General features: G+C 48.3%; 1 protein-coding gene and 1 pseudogene across 1 annotated transcript; both read left to right on the top strand.

The window, feature by feature from the left end:
* The first annotated feature begins 14,553 nt into the window (after positions 1–14,553).
* Positions 14,554–19,596, top strand: LOC136516520 (histone deacetylase 8-like). Its single transcript, XM_066509926.1, has 3 exons — positions 14,554–14,929; positions 15,128–15,708; positions 17,916–19,596. The coding sequence occupies exons 1-3, from the start codon at positions 14,641–14,643 to the stop codon at positions 18,216–18,218; spliced, it is 1,173 nt and encodes a 390-aa protein (XP_066366023.1). The 5' UTR covers positions 14,554–14,640; the 3' UTR covers positions 18,219–19,596.
* A 104-nt stretch (positions 19,597–19,700) lies between these two features.
* On the top strand, positions 19,701–22,942 carry LOC136516521 (protein LEAD-SENSITIVE 1-like; annotated as a pseudogene).
* Positions 22,943–23,030: the final 88 nt, after the last annotated feature.

The raw sequence follows: 23,030 nt of genomic DNA, 5'->3' as shown, positions 1-23,030 counted from the left end.
CTACCTCCCCAGGGGGGAGTTGGAGGCCACCACGCCGAGCATCATTGCTAGCACGACCAAGAGGTCGAACAGGACGCCCGAGTGCACCTTAGTAACCTTTGGGATGCACGATGGTGTATCGATCAATGATGTTTCGAGCACCATGAAGATGAAGTACGATGTCACCAAGAGTACGAGCAAGAGTACAGCAACCCAGACTCAGCTCTGGAGCCGATCGTCGCCGGTAATACTACCGATGTCGGCCCCGACAGCCCAGAAGGGCCCCCAGCATTCACTAGGGCACTCCGAACGCTCCAGTGGCCCCATGGTTTCAAAATCACTGGGGTCGAGCCCTATGAAGGGAGGATGAATCCAACTCAGTGGCTATAGGCTTATGCTACCACCATCCGCGCTGTCGGAGGAGACACCAACGTCATGGCAAATTATCTCCCCATCATGCTCACGCCAGCCACCATGAGCTGGTTCACAAGCCTTGCCCCAGACTCCATTGGATCTTGGGAAGATCTGAAGAGAGTTTTCACCGACAACTACATGGCCACATGCAGGCGGCCGGGTACCAAGCACGATCTCAACCGCATCACCCAAAAGCTGTCTGAACTACTCCGTAGCTACATTAGACGCTTCTCCGAGATGAGGAATTCTATTCCCAACATCACGGAAGCCGAAGTTATCACCGCCTTTGTCCAAGGACTTCATCACCGAGAACTCCATTCTAAGTTCAATAGGAAGCCACCTACCGGCATCGGCGAGATGATCACAACTGCAAACCAGTACGCTGACGCCGAGGAAGCGGAGGTGCGCTTTAATGAAGATACGGGCACTAATCGCCCGCCTCACCGCCACGACGACCGTAATGATGACCGACACCACAACGATCGCCGCCACGACAACCGCAACGACGGCCGATAGCACAACGATCGCCACTACGATGACCGCAGTTTCCATCGGGACAGCGGACGAGATTGGCCAGATGGATACAAACCTGGTCAGAATCGCCGCCGCCGACCAGATCACTTTGTTGCCAATATCAATGAGCTACGCGCAAAGTGTAACTACGATGAGCAGTACAAGAAGATCCTTGACGGACCGTGCCCCCTGCACAAGAATGCTAAACACAAGATGAAGGACTGCCTTGGTTTGGCTAAGGAGTTCCAGGAGAAAAAGTACAACAACAACAATGGTGGGAACGGAGGACGCTGACCACCTAGGGATAATAATAATGCCTTCTAGAACCACGACAAGGTGGTTGCCACCATCTTCGAGGTTTTGCCTCCAACAAGAGCAGAAGGGAATGGAAGCTCGCAGCCCGATGAGTGCTCACTGTCGTTTCAGAAGAAACTACTGCCAACCCCAGCTATCGCCTGTGGTCCGAAGTCTCCATCACCTTCAGCAGGCCGACCAGTGGGCGGACATACCCTACACAAGGCATTTTCCCCTCATCCTTAACACGACTGTCCAGAAGGTGCTCTTCAAAAAAGTCCTCATCGACGGTGGGAGCACTTTGAATCTACTCTTCGTCGGGGCCCAAAGGGAGCTCGGCCTCGGGCCAATAGATCTCACGCCTTTAGACTCGTCCTTCTAGGGCGTGGTACCTGGCAGGGCATCCAAACCGCTTGGGTAGATTACCCTACCAGTACAGTTTGGCACAGCAACCAACTACCGAGTGGAGCATATCAACTTCTATGTTGTAGACTTTGACACCGCCTATCATGCCATACTAGGGCGACTGGCTCTGGCCAAGTTCATGGCCGTTCCGCACTACGCGTATTTGGTGTTAAAGATGCCTTCGCTAGTAGGGGTCCTGTCTTTGCGGGCCAACCTCTCCGTCGCCTATGCCTGCGAGACAGAAAGTCTTGCCCTCGCCGAAGCCACCAACCTCTCCATCCAGATGGCTAGCGTGATCGCTGAAGCCAAGATGCCATCTGCTGATGACATGGAGATCCCAGAACCTCCTTGTGCCTCCGCCAAGTCCAAGGAAGTCAAGGAGATCAGCCTCGGCCTCGATGACCCTTCCAAGATGGTGAAAATTGGGGCTCACCTTAACCCCAAATAGGAAAGCGTGCTCGTCTCCTTCCTACGTGCCAACGCCGATGTGTTTGCTTGGAAACCTACAGACATGCCGGGGGTACCACGGGAGAAGATCGAGCACTCCTTGAATGTCTCGCCGACCGCTAAACCGATCAAGCAAAAACTTTGCCGATTCACGTCGGACAAAAAGGAGGCTATTAGGGTAGAAATAAAATGGCTCTTAGCTGCCGGATTTATAAAAGAAGTGTATCATCTAGATTGGTTAGCTAATCCTGTTCTTGTTAAGAAAAAGAATAAAGAATGGAGAATGTGTGTTGATTATACTGATCTTAACAAACACTGCCCTAAAGACCCCTTCGGCCTACCTTGGATAGATGAGGTTGTAGACTCCACCGCTGGCTGCGAATTACTCTCCTTTCTTGACTGTTACTCCATCTACCATCAGATCTCCCTCAAGAAGGAAGACCAGGTCAAAACATCTTTCATTACGCCTTTCAGTGCATACTGCTACACCACTATGTCCTTCGGACTAAAGAATGCTGGAGCGACCTACCAAAGGGCTATCTAGACGTGCCTTGACCAACAGATCAGCTATAACATCAAGGCCTACATCAACGATGTGGTCGTCAAGACTAAAACCACCGACAACCTCATCACCGACCTTGAAGAAACTTTCACAAACTTGAGCAAATACCGATGGAAGCTGAACCCTTCAAAGTGCATCTTTGGAGTTCATCCGGTATCCTGCTAGGCTACATCGTTAGCGCTCGGGGCATTGAACCAAACCCTGATAAGGTCTTCGCCATCACCAACATGAAACGACCGACGTGTGTCAAGGATATATAGAAGCTTACAGGCTGCATGGCTGTGTTAAGCCGATTTATCTCGCGCCTTGGTGAAAAAGGGCTACCTTTCTTCAAGCTCCTCAAGGCCTCTGAGCTTTTTTCTTGGTCAGAGGAGGCAGACACAGCTTTCGAGCAGCTCAAGTTGTTTTTAACAAAACCTCCAATCATGATAGCGCCACAACCAGATGAAACTCTGCTGGTTTACATCGCCTCCACTTCTCGAGTTGTCAGTACGGCTATTATCATCGAACGCGAGGAAACTAGACACGCCTACAAGGTACAACGTCTGGTCTATTTCATCAGCGAGGTACTTAATGAGCCCAAAACTCGTTATCCTTAGGTGCAAAAGCTGTTATATGCAATTTTGATCACCTCACATAAGCTCCAACATTACTTCGAATACTACAAGATTGCCGTGGTCACTGAGTTCCCTCTAGGGGATATTCTCCGCAATAAAGAGGCCAATGGTCATATCATCAAGTGGGCTATTGAGCTCGGCACCTACTCCATTGACTTTAGAAGTAGACCGACCGTCAAGTCATAGGCGCTTGCTGATTTCATCGCTGAGTGGACCGAAATCCAAAAACCCATCGCCGCCACTTGCCCCAAGCACTGGGTGATGTACTTCGACGGTGCCCTTAATATCAATGGTGTCGGTGCGGGCATTCTGTTCATCACACCGACAAAGGATAAACTCTGATATGTTCTTCGCATACATTTTCCGGTCTCCAACAACGCCGTGGAATACGAAGCATGTCTCCATGGCCTCTGTATAGCCGTCGAGCTCGGCATCAAACGCCTCATGGTATACGGGGATTCCGCTCTGGTTATCAATCAGCTCAATAAAGATTGGTCCTGTTCCAGTGAGAAAATGGACACATACTGCGTCGAAATCAGGAAGCTTGAAGGGAAATTCTACGGCATCGAGTACCACCACGTGGTACGGGATCAAAACCAACTAGCCGACCAGCTATCAAAGATAGGATCTTCTTGCACCGCGGTTCCGCTGGGGGTTTTCATTCAGGACCTCTTGACACCATCCATTAAAGAAGATAAGGAAGTTGTAGAAGTACCCCCTGTCGAGCAGTTGGTACTCACGATACCTTCGCAGGTCACCAATTGGAGGGAACAGTTCATCAAATACCTCTCCAACGGTGAAGTACCCGCCAACAAAATCAAAACCGAACGACTAATTCGCTGAAGTAAGCACTATGTGTTGGTAGACGGCAGCCTGATGAGGAAAAGTGCCAAGGAAGGGATACTGCAGAAGTGCATCATCCAAGACGACGGTGTGAAGCTACTCTCCAAAATTCACTCTGGCTCCTGTGGCAATCATGCGGCTTCGAGAACACTGGTCGGCAAAGCTTTCAAAGTAGGTTTTTACTGGCCCACGGCCATCTCCGATGCGGAAAATCTCATTCGACGATGTGAGGGTTGTCAGTTTTTTGCCAAGCAAATACATGTACCAGCACAGGAACTACAGACCATCCCAGCTTCCTGGCCATTCTCATGCTAGGAACTGGATATGATCGGACCTTTCAAACCAGTGCCAGGAGGTTTCCAGTATGTGTACGCACCATTGATAAGTTCTCCAAGTGGATTGAGTACAAACCACTCGTAGCAGCTACTGCTAAGAAAGCAGTCGAGCTCTTTGAAGACACCGTACACAGATTCGGTTTCCCAAATAGCATCATCACCGACCTCGGAACAACTTTTACTGGCCATCATTTTTGGGACTTCTACGAAGATCGGTGCATCTCTGTTAAATACGTTTCCGTTGCTCATCCTAGAGCTAACGGCCAGGTCGAATGGGCCAATGGTATGATCCTCGACGCCCTCAAAAAAGGCTCTATCAGAAAGAAGAAAAGCATCCGGGCAGATGGCTCAAAGAACTACCAGCTGTGGTCTAGGGACTACGCACTCAAGCTAGTCACAGTACCAGCGTATCTCCATATTTTATGGTCTACGGCTCAGAGGCCATACTTCCAGCGGATATTGCATTCCGAGCATCCAGAGTAGAAAACTATGATGAAGAACAAGCCGCAGCTGTTCGGACAGAAGACATTGATCGGGCTAAGGAAGAACATCTGATTACTTGCATCCACACATCCAAGTACCTCGAAGGTCTGCGGAGGTATTACAACCATAACATCAAAGGTCGTTCGTTCGCGATCGGCGACCTCGTCTTACGTCGGAAACAAAAAACCGAAGGGCTTCACAAGCTGTCTTCACCCTGGGAGGGCCCTTATGTTGTAAAAGGTGTTACTTGACCAGGGTCTTATCGCTTATGCGACTTAGATGGACTCGATGTTCCCAACTCCTGGCACATAGAGCACCTTATACATTTCTACCCCTGAAATAACATAGATATGTATTCTTTACTTTAATATTAATAAAGTTCTGGTCTCCATAATTTTTCTCCATTTCTTCCTCCATCATAAGCTTCACTTACCATTAGCGGGCTATACGCCACTCCGTGATGACCTCCAATACGCTCGCCAAGTACGCCCAAATCGCCGAGCATGATCTCTCCAAATCGCTGAGCACGATTTCTCCAAATCGCCGAGCACGATTTCTCCAAATCGCCGAGCACGATCTCTCCAAATCGCCGAGCACGATTTCTCCAAAATCGCCAAACATGATTTCTCCAAATTGCCAAACACGTTAACTCCAAAACGCCAAACACGATTTCTCTAAATCGCCGAACACGATAACTCCAAAAATTCGATGAACATGATTTCTCCAAAAATCGCCTATTATGTTTTCTTCGAATCACATAAGTCTTTCCTCCTAAAAATGACAATGATTTTTGCACTCCAAATTTCGTAACATAGCTCACCGAGCAACACATGTTTTTTCTTCCTGTTTTCTATGGATGACCTAGTCTCCGATTACTTCCTACACGCGCTAAGGGGCTACGCGCTCTACGTGTCGGTTGGTCAGCTGCGGTTCCTTGGTCATGCTTGTTCATCCTACATGTGTTAGGGTCTCTATGCTCGACGTTATGGACTATGGGTTAATCAAGGCCTAGATTTCAGGCATAGACTAACTGCTCGGACGCCACTTTAACTATTTTTCTCGACAAGTTACTCAAATCAGCCGCCGAGCGGCATGAGTTTTGTTTTGACAATTATGGAGGAAACCAAGGCTCTACCATCCCACCACACGTGCTACGGTCTCCATGCTCTGCGTATCGGGTAGTAGGCGATGGTCCTATGGTAACGCTTGTTTTCCCAACATGCACACGGGCTACATACTCTGCGAATTACGGGCTAGCTAAAGCATTAGGTTTAGTGGAAACTAACTGATCGAACACTACTTATATTATGCATAACGACGTCAGGTTATTAATACAAACGACTCTTCATCGCTAAATAAAGTAAGTAGTACAGGCGACGGTATCCGAGCAGTTCGTTAAGATTCGCCACCAGCTTCTGTTTCGCCAAACAGGTCTATATCGCCGACAAGCATTTTGGCTGCATCTTCAACATCATCCTCTAGTTGCTGGGTTTGCGCGTCGCTCAGCCCGTCTGTGAACCCACCACCTATCGACTGGATGTCAATAGACGGATAATGGGACCGAACCACTGCAAGGGCATGAGTAGCGGCGGTCAAAATGACGTCACGGTTGAAATTTTTTAAATTCTCCCACGCTGCCTTGCATCTCTGAATGATGGTATCTGGCCCTTGCTGCCTGCTGTCAGGACGGGGTGCCGGTTCAATATCGATGCAGTTGAGTACTAGTACTATTGCATTGGATATAGTGTTGAAGTTGTCTTTCTGGACCTTGGCTTCCTGTACCAGCACATCGAACTGTGCCTTGGTTTTATGGCGGTAATCTACAATAATTAAAATGGTTCATCAGACCAGAAAAGTACTACAACATTACTTCCGATCAGGGGGTATTTACCTTTCAGCTCTTCGACCAGTTTGGCTGCACGCTCCGACTCTTTCGCTTTCTCTTGTCGAATTTGCTTGACGGTCTAGCGAAGCTGGCTAAGTTCTACGTCTTGCTCTACAAGAACAACGGTTATCATAACAGTGTATTGGCAAATTACTGCAAAGCACATTATGTAGTAAGGCATACCGGATTTCTGCTTGGATACATCCTCGAACTACTGGCACTTCCGATCGAGTTGCTCAGATTTATTTTTGAGTTCTTTGGTTTTCTTGCCCAATTGCTCGGACATATTTTTTAGCTCCTCGGATATAATCGCCAGTCGCTCGGACTTCTTTTGCAGCTGCTCGGATGCAGCCTATAATCGTTCAGAGAGAACCCCCTTCTGATGTTCAAGGTCTAGTGAGTTAGACTCTGTAAGGTCCCGCTCGTGCTGGGCCCTCCTAATATTCTGCTCCAAAAGATTTAACGCCTCTCAGAGTTTCTTGTTTTCCTCGGTGAGAGGCTCCATCCTCTTCATCAGTTGATGCCGCTGCTCGGCTGTTCGAGCTATCCCCTACGGATGAACAATGCTAAAGATAAGCCATAGTTTCCAACCACATATATCAGTGTTTCAGGTGCGAAACTCACCTCGATCTGAGTCATAACACCAGCAACGGCGGATTTTAACCTCTTTATTTCCCTGGTGGTGTCTTCTTCCTCGACAACTACCACCTCTTCCCCGCATTTTCGGAGAATCTGGACGGACTAGGGCTTGGGCGCGGCATGCTCGATCTCCACAACCTCGTCCTCCTCCGCCGTTGATTGAGGCACCATTGGGGGACTCCATGGTCGGACAACTGCTCCGACCATTCCTGGCATCGCTGCGGGTGGTGAAAGTTGCTCCTCGGCCACCGACGGAGTTGCATCCTCAGCCTCTGGTGCATCAACGACAGCTGCAGTTCCGCTTCCAAAGTACCAACCTTTTTAGTCATAGCCTCCGTCATGGTCACCGATGTGCCTGTCGTGTGCACTAACGATTCACCATCGCCAGGAATGCTGGCAGCAGTGGCTGGCTCGTCCTCTGTTCGTTGAGCGCTCGGGGACTCCCGGACGAGAGCAGTTGTCATTTTTTCTTCTGAGATCACGGGCCTCGGCGTTGCTCTACATAATGTCAGCTTATCAGTAACCAAGAGAAATCAAGGAACAATATTATTACTCCAAGGCAAATATACTTACGGTTTGGTCTTTCGATTGATTTTCTTGAATCGGCGATGCCTGCCTGATCCCCCGGGCGCGGCTGCCTAGTCAGCTTGATGGGATGACTCCTGCGCCTCTGCAGTGGGCTGCTGCTCTTCTTGGCGCCTAGGGGCCCCACCTTCTATGCGTGGTTCTGCGGTTATCCCCTCTTGTTGCTCGGGGACTCCGGTAGTTTGCGTCGCCGGGATTTCTATCATTGCCCAAACATAGCTTTCCCTTGCTTGCTGCTTGAGAGCTTCAGCATCCGCCGATGCCTCCTTCGTGCTCGGCGGAAGCACTAACTGGTCCTCGTCATCGTCCGACCACTCCAGCACAGCGGTCCTTCATGGTCGAGCTGTTCAATCTTCACCAAGAGAGATGCCGCCTGGTTTGTGTGCATGAGAGCTTGTGGTTTTCCTCCTCTTTAGGACCAGCTCGTCTACTGCCGGTCTTTTGCCATGGATCTTCTCTGATGCTTGGGATGGACTATCCGACAAGGTGCTCTGCTCCTCCTCTTCGGACTGTAGCGGCCATTGAATGTCCACTCCTTTTGGCCAATCCGCTCTCGGAACATTTGAAAAGTATATTGCCCTATCCTGCGAATGGATCTTTACATAAGTAAGTCAGTTCTTTGCTCGGAAATTGATGCCTAAAAAATGCAAGGTGAAAGGGTTACCTAAGGAGGGGGATTGGTATAGTTGAAAGCCTTCGTTCCTTTTGGCCAACTAAATGAGACATTAGAAGTAAATAGGTCCATGGCACGGTCTATTACTTCTTTCTTTGTCAGACGGTCTGTGTTTTCCCGGGTACTGTCGTTGTCACCTTTATAGTCAAATGCCGGGTGGCCCCTCTATTTGCAGGGCTGAACGCGCCGCACTATGAAGCTAGCCACCACTAGCTCACCCCTAAGCTCCACGCCCTTAATCAAGTCTAGCAATTCCATTACCTGCTCCATGCCAGCATTGTTGGGTCTCTTCAACCAGTTACTATGATTAACCGGGATGTGGTGGACGTCGCATCGAATCATTGGGTGACTTTGTTTGATATAGAACCATCTGGCATTCCAACCTTTAAGGGGGTATTTAGCGGTACGCTGATATATTCGCTGGCCATCCCATCCCTGAGTTGCAGGTACATGTCGCCAACCACCTTGGAACTGCTGCCCCCTTCTTCAGACAGAACAGGTGCCTGAAGAGGTTGAAGTGCGAAAGAACACCGAGAAACGCCTTGTAGAAATGGATAAAGATAGACACATGCAGAATGGTGTTGGGATGCAGATTACAGAGGCTAATCGCCCAAAACTCCATAAGAACCCTCAAAAAGGGGTGGACAGGAAACCCTAATCCTCGCTAGAAATAATCTTCGAATACTACAGCCTCATCAGTATGTGGTGTCGAGAAGGGCTCACCACTAGCCGGCCGCCATCCAGTAGTGAGGCGGTCTGGGAGAACGCCCACCGCCACCATCCTATCGAGATCCGCCACCGACGTCTTTGACGGCACCCACTCCTCGTCATGGCTGGCTCCGATGGCCACTTTCTTTGGCTTTGCGGCTCCTTTTTTCGGCGCCATTTTCTTCGGATTGGAACTAGGTTGGAGGCGAGTGCTCACGATGGTGCGGAATGTGGAGCATAGGGTTTGCGAAGGAAGGAAGAAAGGGAAACTGAGTGAGGTAGGAGGCGATGTATGTGGCGGCATAGTTATAAAGCACTTCCTCCAGTTTTTATTGCGCCTAAGGGTTTTTGGGAAACCGTTTTCGCCATTAGCGCTATTTCGACTCCACCAAAGCGGTTTAATGGGCCGCAAGTTGGGCTATCATGCAACAGTAGCCCACGTCGCTCATTTATCACCACCAAATATTCACCAATTTCTCCGCAATTTAATGAGGCTCAGCACCTGATGCTGCACAGCCATTACTCTGATTTTTTTCTCAACGGTTTGATTTATCCGATATCTACGCTAGACACACGGGGACTAGCTACTTGCTCGGATGGATTACTTTTTTCTGAGCCTGGCACCACGTGACTACGTCACCTACTGTCAGGCTCGGGGACTAAGTGGGCACACTTCACCTTGTGGTGAATGTGTTTGTTTTTCATCTTGAGGCTACGAACGAGGACTGGTAACCTGCTCGGCTGGTTCAGTATTTTCTGAGCCTGACACCACCTGACTACGTCACCTACTGTTAGACTCGGGGACTAAGTGGGCACACTTCACCTCACGGCGAATGTGTTTGTTTTTTCCGAAAGACTCCGAGCCTCTAAAAGTTAAACCAAGGTTTCTTTAACCTCGTGGTCAGACTCTAAGTGGGCACACTTCATTTTACCACGCGGGAATTTTCAATTTTGAAATTGAGCTCCTTACACCCTTATGACAAGCCGAGCTCGGAACAATGATGCACGCTGCTCGGCGATGATGCACGCTGCTCGGCAACTGCTCACAACTGATCGGTGATTCATTATGGTGGTCGAACCATGATCTGGACAGCTCGGTTTTTGTTCGCACCTGCTCAGGAAAGTTCAAGATGGCATTGCTCAACGGGTACAAGGTGCTTGGGGACTAGCTATGGGGGGGGTATGACCCTAGATACCCACGGCAGGCCACATGGGCTACGCCTCTAGGGGCGGTCCAGCCCACAAGAAGGATCCTTGCGGGGCATGATTATGCTCGGCGCCTCCCGTAAGGCATGGGAAGGATATCCGGAAGATGTCACATAGTCTGATAGGATATGCACAATCCCATGTTTCTTGTAATATATTATTACTTTTTGGTTATCTCTCAGATCTAACCGTCTTGTAACCTTGCCCCCCGGACTATATAAGGCGGGCAGGGACCCCCTACAAAATCACGGCAAATCATACGATAGCTAATACAAACCAACAGACCACAGGAGTAAGGTATTACGTCATACTAACAGTCTGAACCTGTATAACTCGTGTGTCTCTGTTGCCTTCTTGTTCTTGATTACACGCTCCTCTACCGATCAATCTACCATCGTGGGATACCCCTCGGTAGACTACCGATGATATTCTGTCAACACACATATATATACACGATGGATATGAAAAATAGAGGTTATGCACCGGGGCTTGCCATAGGGCAGGCGCGGTGTCAGCTGAGTCAATTAATGGTAGCTTTGGGACCTCCTCCTACATAAGAATCTTCTCCTCATACTCCCCGATGATCTCCTCGAACTCATGATCGCCGGTGGTCACGATCTCCGCCGACTCGTTCTCTATATGCATGCGATGACGATGATGCAACAACTTAGTATTTAGGCAACAACAACTCTTAAAATAAGAATACACATGTTAAGCTACTAAGCTAGCTCTAATGACTAAGATACTAAGCTAACTATCATCTTCATCAAGCAAAGTATTGTGTTCAACTAACAAGCACCTAGTTTCATAATTCAATGGTATGCCATTATTTCTATTAAAGATTTAATATATATTTAAACAAAGAATATTTAACTACCCTAATGTTCAGTCTAGTCTAAGGCCACAAAAATTACACTGAGCACATAATAATACAATGAAGCTACGATAAAAATTTCAGGATTAAAGCTATCACCAATTTACCACAAAAATTCCTACAATAATTATCCTAATATTATTAAATACTTTCAAGTGATTTAATAGACCTTAGTACCAACACAGATATGTATGAACTAACTATACTAACAGGTAGATCACAATTTTAGGAGCCTGGCAAAATTAGTTTCATAATTTTTCAACACCGATACGATTTTATATTAAGTCTACAAGTTTAGCTCAAAAATTAAATTAGAAAAGCATTAACCAATTCCTAAGAAAAAGAAAAACGACTTCAGCCGTGCGGCCCATTTACACGTGGCCCACGCGCGAGACGGCCCATGGAGAGGGACGCCCGCACGTGATGGAGCTTTTGTAAAAGAGACCTCGAGCTTATCCCGAATTACACCTAAACCCACAACACTTTTCCTATGTCTCTCTGACGAATTCATTTAACCCCCTGTCTTTACTTGAATTTCCTCGCGCATGCCCCGACGACTCTGTGCATGGCGGCGTGGTGGGTGGTGGCACGGGGCGGTTACATCAGCCACCAGATGCTCGCGCAGGCCCAGCTGACAGGCCGACCTCCACCTATGGCCCTAGCGCCTATACTAATCGACGGTGAGATGCAGCAGGACGCACCGGAGTGGGTGGCAATGGTGCGCGGTCATTCACGACGACGATGCAGCCGTTCTAGAGAGCTATGATGCTAACAGAGCAGTAGAGGTAGCGGAGAAGCATCAGGGGCTCACCGCAAACCTAGGCGAGGTGATGGTTCGATCAAAAGCTACCTGAGCAGGGCTGGCTACGTGCGACCGAACGGTGCGGCGGTGCACCACGGCGGACACGGCCGGGTCAGCAGCGCTAGGGTGGCAGTAGCGGTAAAGCCAAGGGGCACAGAAGAAAGAGGAGTTCTAGGCTAAGCTAGTAGTGCAGCAGATTTGGCTTTAGGTGGTTGGCTAGAGGGCTGCCATCGGTACCTACCGATCACGGCCTTATCGGCCCAGCGGTGAGGAAACACCCAAATTAGAGTTTGGCCGGGTGCGATTCAAGGCTGGGTGGGGATGGGCGAACATGCGACTTAATGGCAGAGCATGAGATGCGACGACTTGAGTCGAGGTGACCTCTCCAAGCCTAATTGGTGAGCAGGGTGAAAGGTCCTAATGGCTAGAGGGGGGGTGAATAGCCTAATAAAAATTTCTACAACAACACTTAACCAAATGGTTAGACAATTATGAGACGAAGCGAGTGTTGCGCTAGCCTACTCAAAATGCAAGCCACCTACCACAATTCTAGTTTAGATAGTGTCAATTCACACAAGAGCAATGACACTACCCTATGTTAGTGTGCTCTCAAAGGCTAACTAAAGAGCCACACCAACCAAGCATGTAAGCTCTCACAACTTGATATACATGAGCTATTGAATCAACTTTTATTTAACATTTTTATTAGTCATTTTAGGTTACAAGAAATTGATCTACACACTTTATCACATAAATATGATGCTCATGACATGGTTTAGTGGTTTGTTTAGGGTGTAACACTGAGGGTGTTACACTACGTGAGCGCGACCTGGCTCGCCGAGAAGACAGACGTCTGCTGCTGGTCCTCCTCCGGCCAAGGACGCCCATCGGCCCTCTTGCGTCTGTGGCTGTTGTTGCCGCTGTTGGTGCTCGATGAACGCGGCGACGGCGCGGCTCACCGTGTTGGCGTTCCAGACGCGTCCCCCGACGTGGAGGACATGGCAGAGCAATGCGGCCGGGAGGGGCGTGTTGGCGGCGGAAGGCAACGCGTCCATGACGGCCTCGAGCAGCGCGTGCTGGTCTGCGTCCGCCCAGACGACGACGGAGCCCGACGAACGGGCACCGCGAGAATCCCGGCCATGACGTGCTCCGCGTAAGCGGTGGCCACGGCAATCCAGGCCTACGCGGTGGCACCGCAGCACCGCGACAACCCTCCGAAGCAACGCCGGAGACAGTGCCGCGAGCTCGGCCACCCACCACCCGGGAGCAGCGCCTCGCAGGACTACAACACGTCGGCGGCGCCTGGGAGCGACTGGAGCGCGGCCTGCGCGAGGAAGTCCTCGGCGCGGCGGGCTCCGTCCGGTGCGCCGAGGAATGCCGTGGCAGTAGCGCGCCGCCACCGGGTTCAACGCTGTGGAGGTATGCGGCGAGCTGCACAGTTTGTGTCATAGGGCCGTCGTCGAGCCGCCACCGTGCCGCTCCCGTGTTTCGTCGGCATAGCCGCGCCACCGCTGCTCCAACGTGCACACGCGGGGCAGCCTTGCCCAACCGCGCGGGGGCCGCTGCCGTCCCCACCCTTGCCACGCGTGGGCACCCCGCTATGCAGCGCGGCCGCCGCGCACCTCGCGTAGGCCTGCGCGCCGCTGCCGGCCCCGGATCAACGGCGAGGCCGCTGCAGAAGCGACCGTGGGAGAGAGAGACCGGGGACGAGGGGCACGGTCTAGTGGCATAGCGCAGGCCCCACACATCAAATACATGCCACGTCAGCCTAAATGTGGGTTAAGGTCCATTTGGACCTAGATGAGACCCATAACCAAGTTGAAGGACCCAGAAATACCATTTTGAGAGTATTGGGACCTAAATGACATCCCATGCCAAGTTCGAGGACCGCCGGTGAATTTTTCTCGAAAAATATTGTTTCATGTCTGATAAGTTCAAGCGGGGCAATTTCAAAACCTACCGTAACCATTTTGACATATATTCTGCAAAAAGAAAAGTGCAAGATCCCAACCGCCTAAAATAGCTATAGGTTTTGAATTTCAATTGAAAACGAAGAAAGACTCACAGCAGAACTGCCAGAACAGCTACCAAAGGCCCCTAAAAAAAAGAACAGCTACCAAAGGCCCATGTACCTACATCTCCCGAGGATAGCAGCACAAATTAGAGCCCATGGGCATGCAAACACAAATTGCGTCTTCATCTGTTATCATCTCTCTGTTTCAGTGTCTCACTGTCTCTAAATCCGCTCAAAAGAAAAGAAAAAATTGCGATTTTGCTGGGACGCTGAGTCAGACTGAGGGTCTGAGGCGTTGAAGGTTGAACAGCAGCCGCCGTCACCGCGAAGCGAAACCGAAACGCCCCCGAGCCGAGCCGCCGATGGCGTCCGAATCCTCCCCGCCGCCGGCGCAGGCGCCACCGCCGGGCCCGGGAGACAAGCTGGCGGTGTTCTGGCACGAGGGCATGCTGGACCACGACGCCGGCCGCGGCGTGTTCGACTCAGGCCGCGACCCGGGATTCCTAGATGTGCTCGACCAGCACCCGGAGAACGCCGACCGCGTCCGCAACATGGTCTCCATCCTCCGCCGCGGGCCCATAGCGCACTTCCTCTCCTGGCACTCGGGCCGCCCCGCCCACGCCTCCGAGCTCCTCTCCTTCCACTCCTCAGGTGAACCCCCAAAGCCGAAATCCCCTCACAGACTTTCTTGTAGCTCTTACTACCTGCCCATCGCATTCTGGAATCTTAGATTCACCAAATTGTCTCTTTTTGTGGTGTTCGCATTGTAAAATATATTTGTAAACGCTGAGCAAAAGTCAGTTACCTTCACGGTATATTGGCTAAAATCTTCTTGTGGTTGGTTTGCAGAATACATAGAGGAGCTCGTGCAGGCGAACGCCACCGGAGCCAAGAAGCTCTGTGAGGGCACGTTCTTGAACCCGGGCTCCTGGGGCGCGGCGCTTCTAGCGGCCGGGACCACGCTCTCCGCCGTGAAGCACATACTAGACGGGCACGGGAACCTGGCCTACGCGTTGGTTCGGCCACCTGGCCACCACTCGCAGCCCGACCATGCAGATGGTTACTGCTTTCTGAACAATGCCGGACTTGCTGTGCAGCTGGCTCTGGATTCCGGGCGCACAAAGGTTGCCGTTGTGGATATTGATGTACACTACGGGAATGGTACCGCGGAGGGCTTCTATCGCACAGACAACGTGTTGACAATGTCTCTTCACATGAGGCATGGTTCTTGGGGGCCATCGCATCCGCAGAGTGGCTCCGTCGATGAGATTGGTGAAGGCAAGGGGCTTGGGTACAATCTCAATATACCTTTGCCTAATGGAAGTGGAGATGCTGGGTATGAATATGCGATGAACGAGTTGGTTGTTCCAGCGATTGATAAGTTTCAGCCTCAGCTTTTGGTTCTAGTGATCGGTCAAGATTCTAGTGCGGTAAGTTTAGTTCCCACACTTGTTTTCCACTTCTCCTCTGCATTACATGTTGCTTCCATTAATCTAGTTAGAATTCCATGTATTTGTGTGGTCAATCCATTGCTCCATTAGCCAATTTTGCTAAGTAAATATTACATTAGCAGCTAGTGGATATGGTTGTCATTGACAAATAATGTACAGTTGACTCCATTTAACTGGTGCTTTCATTGTGATGCTTAAAATCCGTGGACCAAATAGCTAATAGGTCATATTTCCCCAGATGTACTTTTGGTGATTTTGATTTGTGAAGTGCAACCTGTTGTAGGATAAGGCACATTTTAGCAACAATTGATCCCCAGATTTTACAAGTAAAAGACATACAAGAACCACGATAAGATTGCAGACAAGATGAACATTTAGTCAACGCATTAGGACAGATTTATGCTACTCACAAAGTCATAAGCAAACATCATTTTTAATCGACACAATAAGCAGGTGAATATAAAGGGCGTACCCAGTGCAGAGAGCTCCTGCTCTATGCGGGGTCTGGGGAAGGGTGTCAGTGGCAAACCTTACCCTCGCCTGTGCAATGAGAGGAGACCGCTACTCGAACCCGGGACCTTCCGGTAACTAGAAAAAATGCTACAGGAATTATACTCTAATGATTCTCTCAGTACGGGACTACGGGTTACCAAACCAATGGCCATCCAAGGCCTAAAAGGCTTTTAGGATCCTTGACTAAGTACGGTAGCATCCATTTTATTCCAGAATTTAGCTCAACTAGTTCACAGTTGATCAATTACACACAGTTATCATGAAGTATACAGATCACTTTGCAATGAGAAGTGCTCAATGGAGATAATGTGACAACATAAATGATCAATGGACAAACTTATTCATGAGTAAACCAGCATTTACTAGATTCTTAAATAATTCTATGCTGCCATACATGAATTTCACTGAACCCATATTGATCATTGAGCATCACATTCAAACCTGTAGTTGCAAGTCAGGCTTTAACCAATAATAAGCTCTTTTTCTTTGAGAAAAAAAGCGCTATACAAGAAACTAACATTAGATATTGCACATATAAGAACAGATAGCTGAGTGCACCACACTTACATAGTCCTTGTAGTTGAAGCAGAGTGACAAAGCACACTTGTGCCTGTCCCAGAAAATTATTTGCTCCCTCTATGCCGCGGTAGTACAGGTGTTGTCTTCGGAGATATGGTGCTGCTGTGCCAACTGCAGGGCACACTGCAACTGGTGCCCGAGTAGTAGATCGTCGCTACTCAGAGGGTCCCAAACTGCAGTTTAAAAGTCATAAACAACTGCAGTCTAGATTAGATAGGCTCAAATTTGGCTAGGTTATGTTTACATGATAGAGAACATTGCTGCTTCATTCACTCCGTGGCAAATTTTGTCAAAGTTGTTCATAATGTCCTTATTCTCTTTTCCTCCTTTCCCTGAGACCAACTATGAAAGAAAGGAAACTAGTGCAAGCTTGATTGGCTCTGCCGAGACCACCACCTGGAGCAACCTGTATGCATCCTCATCATTAACTTCGGGCAATCGCACTTCCACGCATGACTCATACCATTACTGAGTGCACAATTGTGTGATCACAAGGAGAGGGCTGAACAGGCTGCCAGCCTGAGTTATTATATAAATGATTCTTTTAGGGTTATTTACTCTGATAAAAAGTTAGTAGGATTCTCTGTTTGAGTCTATATTATTATTAATCTGACCCAAGTGAATGCATGTTAAAGATTTCCACATAACCCACATTTTTGTTTTATATATATCCTAGTGAATCCAAACATTATCTTTAGATTTTAGTAGTCATGACAATGAATTTCTTTGGTCATGTGATGCTGTGCTTAGAAGGGCAGGCATGGTGTAGTGGTGAGAGCTGTCTCACTGAGTCACCAGGTCGCGGGTTCGAAGCAGCCTCTCCGCAGATTTTGCGGGGGGAAGGCTTGCCTCGGTTTTTCCCTTCCCTAGACCCCACTCATGTGGGAGCCTCCGGCACTAGGTCTGCCCTTTTTATGTGATGCTGTGCTTGAGGACACCTAAGTTCACATTTTCCTCGTCTTTGTTTACTGTCCATCAAAATCCTGTTGGTTGGTGGTGATAATCGCAAACGTTTTTAGAAAGAGACAAATTTCTGTAGACTCTATGACACCTGTTAGACCAACAATAATTACATTATGTTTTGATTTATGCAGTTTGATCCCAATGGAAGACAGTGCTTGACCATGGAAGGCTACAGGAAAATTGGACAAATAATGAGGAGCCTGGCTAATCGACATAGCAGTGGGCAGATATTGGTTGTCCAGGAAGGGGGTTACCACATCACTTATTCAGCATACTGTCTGCATGCTACACTGGAAGGAGTTTTGGATCTGGAAGCCCCGCTGCTTGACGACCCAATCGCTTATTACCCCGAGGATGAGAAATACACTATGAGAGTTGTTGACATGATAAGGAGTTGCTGGAAGGAATCGGTTCCTTTCCTGAAGGAAATTTAGCAGAAATCATGTTTTAGACACCCTGACTGAATTAGGAAGAACCTCACACGTCTATGTTTTTAGGCCTTCTATCTAAGATTCCCTGATTGGCTGATTCACAAAGACAACCAATATTGCACAGGATAGCTTAAGAACATTGTTGTTGCTGCTGTTGAGTTTCTGAAATCAGGATCTTGTCAGCCTATTTTAGATAAGCAGCCGATCTTTTCCCTGAAGTGCTCTTGGTGGCAGTAGTAGGAAGGCGGTGCTTGAGAATGACAGAGAGCCACTAGTGGACAAATCTTGATTGGCTAGTGTCCAAGCAAAAAGGGTGATGCTCGCTCCCTACGAGAACTGGAATGTGCTTTTCCATCCGGCTCATCTGATGGTCCAAATTGCAGCATGCCGGGCCAGTCAATTGGAGTGCATGAATGAAAGCATATATCCGCTGGAAGGAAAAGCTCAACGTTGATGCCAAAGCGGAAATGACCTGGAGGAAGGAACGGACCTCCTTGTTTGGCTGGTGGCCAACGTCTTCCTCGCCGTATTGCATCAGATTCTTGCATGTACTTGCTGCCCTGTCTACGTCACGTAGGTTTTTCAGCGATCATATGCCAGAGTCAATTGTCAATAGGACGGAGTATATCTTCCTTTCCCGGTGTTTTGTAGCGAATTCGTGTGGGTAGTCGTGTGCGAACCTATTGTTGGGAGCGAGTATATATAGCTGCTGTTCTTTTGGATTGGAGGTGCACACGACCTGTTTTTGTTGTTACAAGATTACAGCGCAATCTGTGTAGCCGCCATCTCTTTCGCTGAATCGCTGCTTGTGCCGTGCTGTGCACATGCACAACAGCACTGTCAAGGTAATCTCGCGGCGTGCTTCTTGGTTACGTTGCCCCTGCCAATGCGACGCACATTCGGTGCAGATCCTAGTAAACGGAGTTGTTTTACTCATCGTCATCAGCTTCAAACCCCTCGAACGAGACGCGTTTTTGCCGCGGATCGTGCCTGCCGACAACGCTTGCGCTGCTGAGTGCTGACCCGACCGCGAGGGCGCGAGCCGGCGACCATCAACATCAATCAATCAGCGCTGCTGTTCAGTTCTACAGACATACTACTGGGGATCTCCACTCCTCCAGGCTCCAGTCCAGAAACCTTCGTCCTTAAGTCTTCATCATGTTACCTATTCCATGAGCAAGATACGTCATCATTAAGCGCCGAGTATTGTTTTTGTTGTTGCAAAACTATCATTCTGTTTTAGTGGACAACGTTACTCAAACGAGAGTACCAACAGTATTTTTGAAAAAAAAAATCATAATAACTGTTTAAAGAAGAGACAGTTTTGCAAATCCGATGTTTTTTTTTTGTGCACTGTCGTCAGTTCTCATCAATCGAACCAAAAACTTGCTTGGACAGCCAGCAACGGTTGCGGGCGTGACGCCCGCGTGAGATCAGCGTCTCGTGCATCCTACGTTCCTACGGCCACCGGCTTTCCCCATTTTGTCCTTGACTCAAACGCGCAAGCCACCTCCTCTTCGCTTCCGTCCCTCTCCTCTCCTCTCCTCTCCTCTACGCCGCTTCTGCTCGCCGGCCCAAATCGACTCGTCGACCACGCCCGCCGCCAGGCTCCCGTCTCCATGGGTCTCCTCTCAAACAGGTCACCCCTCAGATCCATTCCTTCTCTGGTATTTGTTCCTAGATAGACTCATCCGTATTGGTGGTCAGTCTGATCTCTGCAGTGCACGGTTATTTTTCCCCCTTCTTTTGTGAGAACTTTTTTCATTGTGTTGAGATAGGATTGGGAAGGAGAGCCTCAAGGCGGGGGATCACATCTACTCCTGGAGGGCCGCGTGGGTCTACGCGCATCACGGTGAGGTGATTCGTATTGTATTGTATTGCTTATATTATGCTTACTCCGTTGTATTTAAACTTTGATTGATTGGATGATTGGATCACATTAATTTGCCAAGGTTTTGGGTTCGTGAATTTGCGAAATGGGGACTTGGCTTAAATGTTATGCACCACTCTCATGCTATTCGATATTGTCTAATCTACTTACTTCATGCGTGTAGGTCTCATCACCGATGTCGGATGTTTTGGGTTAGCAGGGAGGGGATTTCTCTGAACTGATTGGCCCTGAAAATGTTTTTAGGGTAGAGATCTCATTAGCTGCTTGGGGCTTGGATTGATTCCCTAGATATCTTAAATACCAGCACCGTTTGGTGAGCGTATTCATGAACCCTTTGGCCCCGTTCGCTGGTCTGAAACTTGGCTGAAACGGGCTGAAAATACTGTTCCGGCTGAATTGTTGTGAGAGAAAAACACTGTTCCGACTGAAAAAACAAGCCGAATATGGGGTAAGCCGAACAAGGGCTTTGTTTGTGCATCAAATCAGCATGGTTGATTTCTAGATGCTGTCCATGGTCTGCTGTGCTGTTCTTCAAAGTTTGAAGTCCAAACTCAATAGGAGTTTTATGTCAGACCAAACAAGACAGACAAGTTCCATTTGGAACTAGATAGGTCCCCCTAATCTTGTGGAAATTGAATCGAACCATGTGAAATTCTTGCCTTCAAAGGGGGCCCTACCTTAAAGCAATGCAATTGCACGGTAAACAATAGATTGATTATGGAGCCATGGAATACATGTACATATACAGGCAAGGATCATCTAGGTTAGGTTTATAGAAGTATTACCACCAATGGATATCCTTGCCTATGGTTAGAAAACCAATCTATCGAAACCATATGGGCTCAAGGCCCAGGTGCAGCTAATAGACCGAGCCAATAAGGCCTAGCCGGTTATCTGTCTAACACCACCACCTACGTCCTCTCTTTTCCCTCTTCTTTTTATTTATCATTTCCCAAAAATTTCTCTTTCTTGTTACTGTCAAGCTCTAACGGCTGAGAAAATTTAAATTGTAAATTTTAGGTGTAAATTTCTCTTTCTTTGTTGTTGTTGTTGTTGTTGTAGGTGAGTGGAGTAGCTTCGAAAGTGCACTGTAAAAGAAGATATTTACAGCTTTTTTATGTTTCTCAAACTAAAAGTTTGTGAATATGTACACAAATCAGTGCATTGTGCATTGGAACTGGACATATCGGACTGGCTTGGTAATAAATGGTTATAATGGCTCTGGAGACACTTTCATTAGTGTGAAGATGAGATCATTTAAGTCCTTCCTTCAAACTGCACCATATGAGATACATATGTGGACAGTTTGTTGCCAATCAAAGTACTTGTCACGAATCGGCAGGAGAGATGATTATATTGAGAAGGAATAGATGATCTGGTTACATTTGATATATAAAAAAGATGGACCACACGGTCCCTAGCCAAATAGAAAAGACCACACTCCATAAACTGAAGGAACAAAAACTGCCCTGGGAGGAATGAAATTATGTTTAGTGTATTGCCGTATGCATAGGTGTTTTTGGGTTTAATTGATCACCCTTTTGACAGGCGCTACATGGAAAAAAAATGAAATTGTTATTGCAGATTGTATATCTTTGGGTAACCTACTAACCTTGTAGGAAACATTGTAGGTATTTTGTTGGGGGAATTTTCTTATGTATAAATGTTCCCCTTACCTGTTATATGCCACTTCCACTCATTGTGTTACTGACACGGTGATCCAAACACTGAACCTACCTTGTGATGCATTGAGGAATTTTTCAATGCACACAATCCTATGCAATTTGAGGTGCCATTCAAAGTAAATTTGTTTAACCATACATTTCTCACAGGAATATATGTGGGTGATGATAAGGTGATCCATTTTACAAGAAGTGGCCAGGAGGTTGGAACAGGAACTGTCGTTGATATTCTTCTTGTGAGTTCTGCCCCAAAGCGAAGCAACACGCCTTGTCCGGTATGCACCAACGAAATCAGTGACACCAGCACAGAGATAAACGGTGTGGTATCCTCTTGCCTCAGCTGCTTCCTAGCTGGGGGTGCCCTTTACCGTTTCGAGTATGCAGTCAACCCAACGCTCTTCCTTGCCAAAGCACGAGGAGGAACGTGCACCCTCGCACACTCTGATCCTGACTATACGGTGATTCGCCGTGCCAAGTACTTGCTGAACAATGGTTTCAGGTGCTACAATCTGTTCAAGAGCAACTGCGAGGACTTTGCGATATACTGCAAGACTGGCCTTCTTGTGGCTGAGCGCGGTGTTGTTGGGCAGAGCGGGCAGGCTATCTCCATCATCGGTGGACCTCTTGCCGCAGTGGTCTCAACCCCAGTTCCGCTTGGTTACCACAAATATCTATGGAATGGCAGTGATGGCCGTCGGGGTGTACTGTGCAAGCAGGTATGCAGCTGATATTGGCAACCGCCGTGACGTGGTGAAAGTGGAAGTAGAAGACCTGACGGCCGGATTGGCCAGCGGCAGGATACGTGCTGTGGAGAACATCGCTCAGCTGGTGGCTCCGGCCGCAGAAAGCCCAGCCACGGCCACACTGGCTGCTTAATGTAGTATTGTTGTTATGCGTCAGTCAACATGTTTACTATTGCTTTGGTTCATTGTGTTCAGAATCCGCTTAAACTCTGTTGAAGTGAGCTTTCCATTCGGCAATGTCTGTACGAATCTCGATCTTGTATGTGTTGTAAGTGTTATGTTTCAAAGATAAAAATGTGACTGTTGTGCGTCTTGTTGGTAGACTACCGAACTATCAACATGAGTAAATTTGCTCATGAAGTACAAAGATGTTAGTATTGGTAAGGCAATACAAGAAGGTCCGAAGGTAAATTTTATAGCTCCTCTTTTATTAGAACAAAAAAAGGTCTTATATGATTGTTTGGGAGTACAAATGACTTAGAAATGTTTCACATGCATT

Source organism: Miscanthus floridulus, chromosome 17, assembly GCF_019320115.1.
Source record: "Miscanthus floridulus cultivar M001 chromosome 17, ASM1932011v1, whole genome shotgun sequence".
Classification (NCBI taxonomy): Eukaryota; Viridiplantae; Streptophyta; class Magnoliopsida; order Poales; family Poaceae; genus Miscanthus; species Miscanthus floridulus.
This window is presented reverse-complemented; position numbering and strand designations above follow the sequence as displayed.

Excerpts from the sequence above, each read along its gene's own strand:
- LOC136516520 (XM_066509926.1), top strand. The coding sequence starts at position 14,641 with ATGGCGTCCGAATCCTCCCCGCCGCCGGCGCAGGCGCCACCGCCGGGC. Across the intron at positions 14,930-15,127 it reads CCTCTCCTTCCACTCCTCAG|AATACATAGAGGAGCTCGTG; the intron begins GTGAACCCCCAA and ends GTTGGTTTGCAG. Across the intron at positions 15,709-17,915 it reads TCGGTCAAGATTCTAGTGCG|TTTGATCCCAATGGAAGACA; the intron begins GTAAGTTTAGTT and ends TGATTTATGCAG.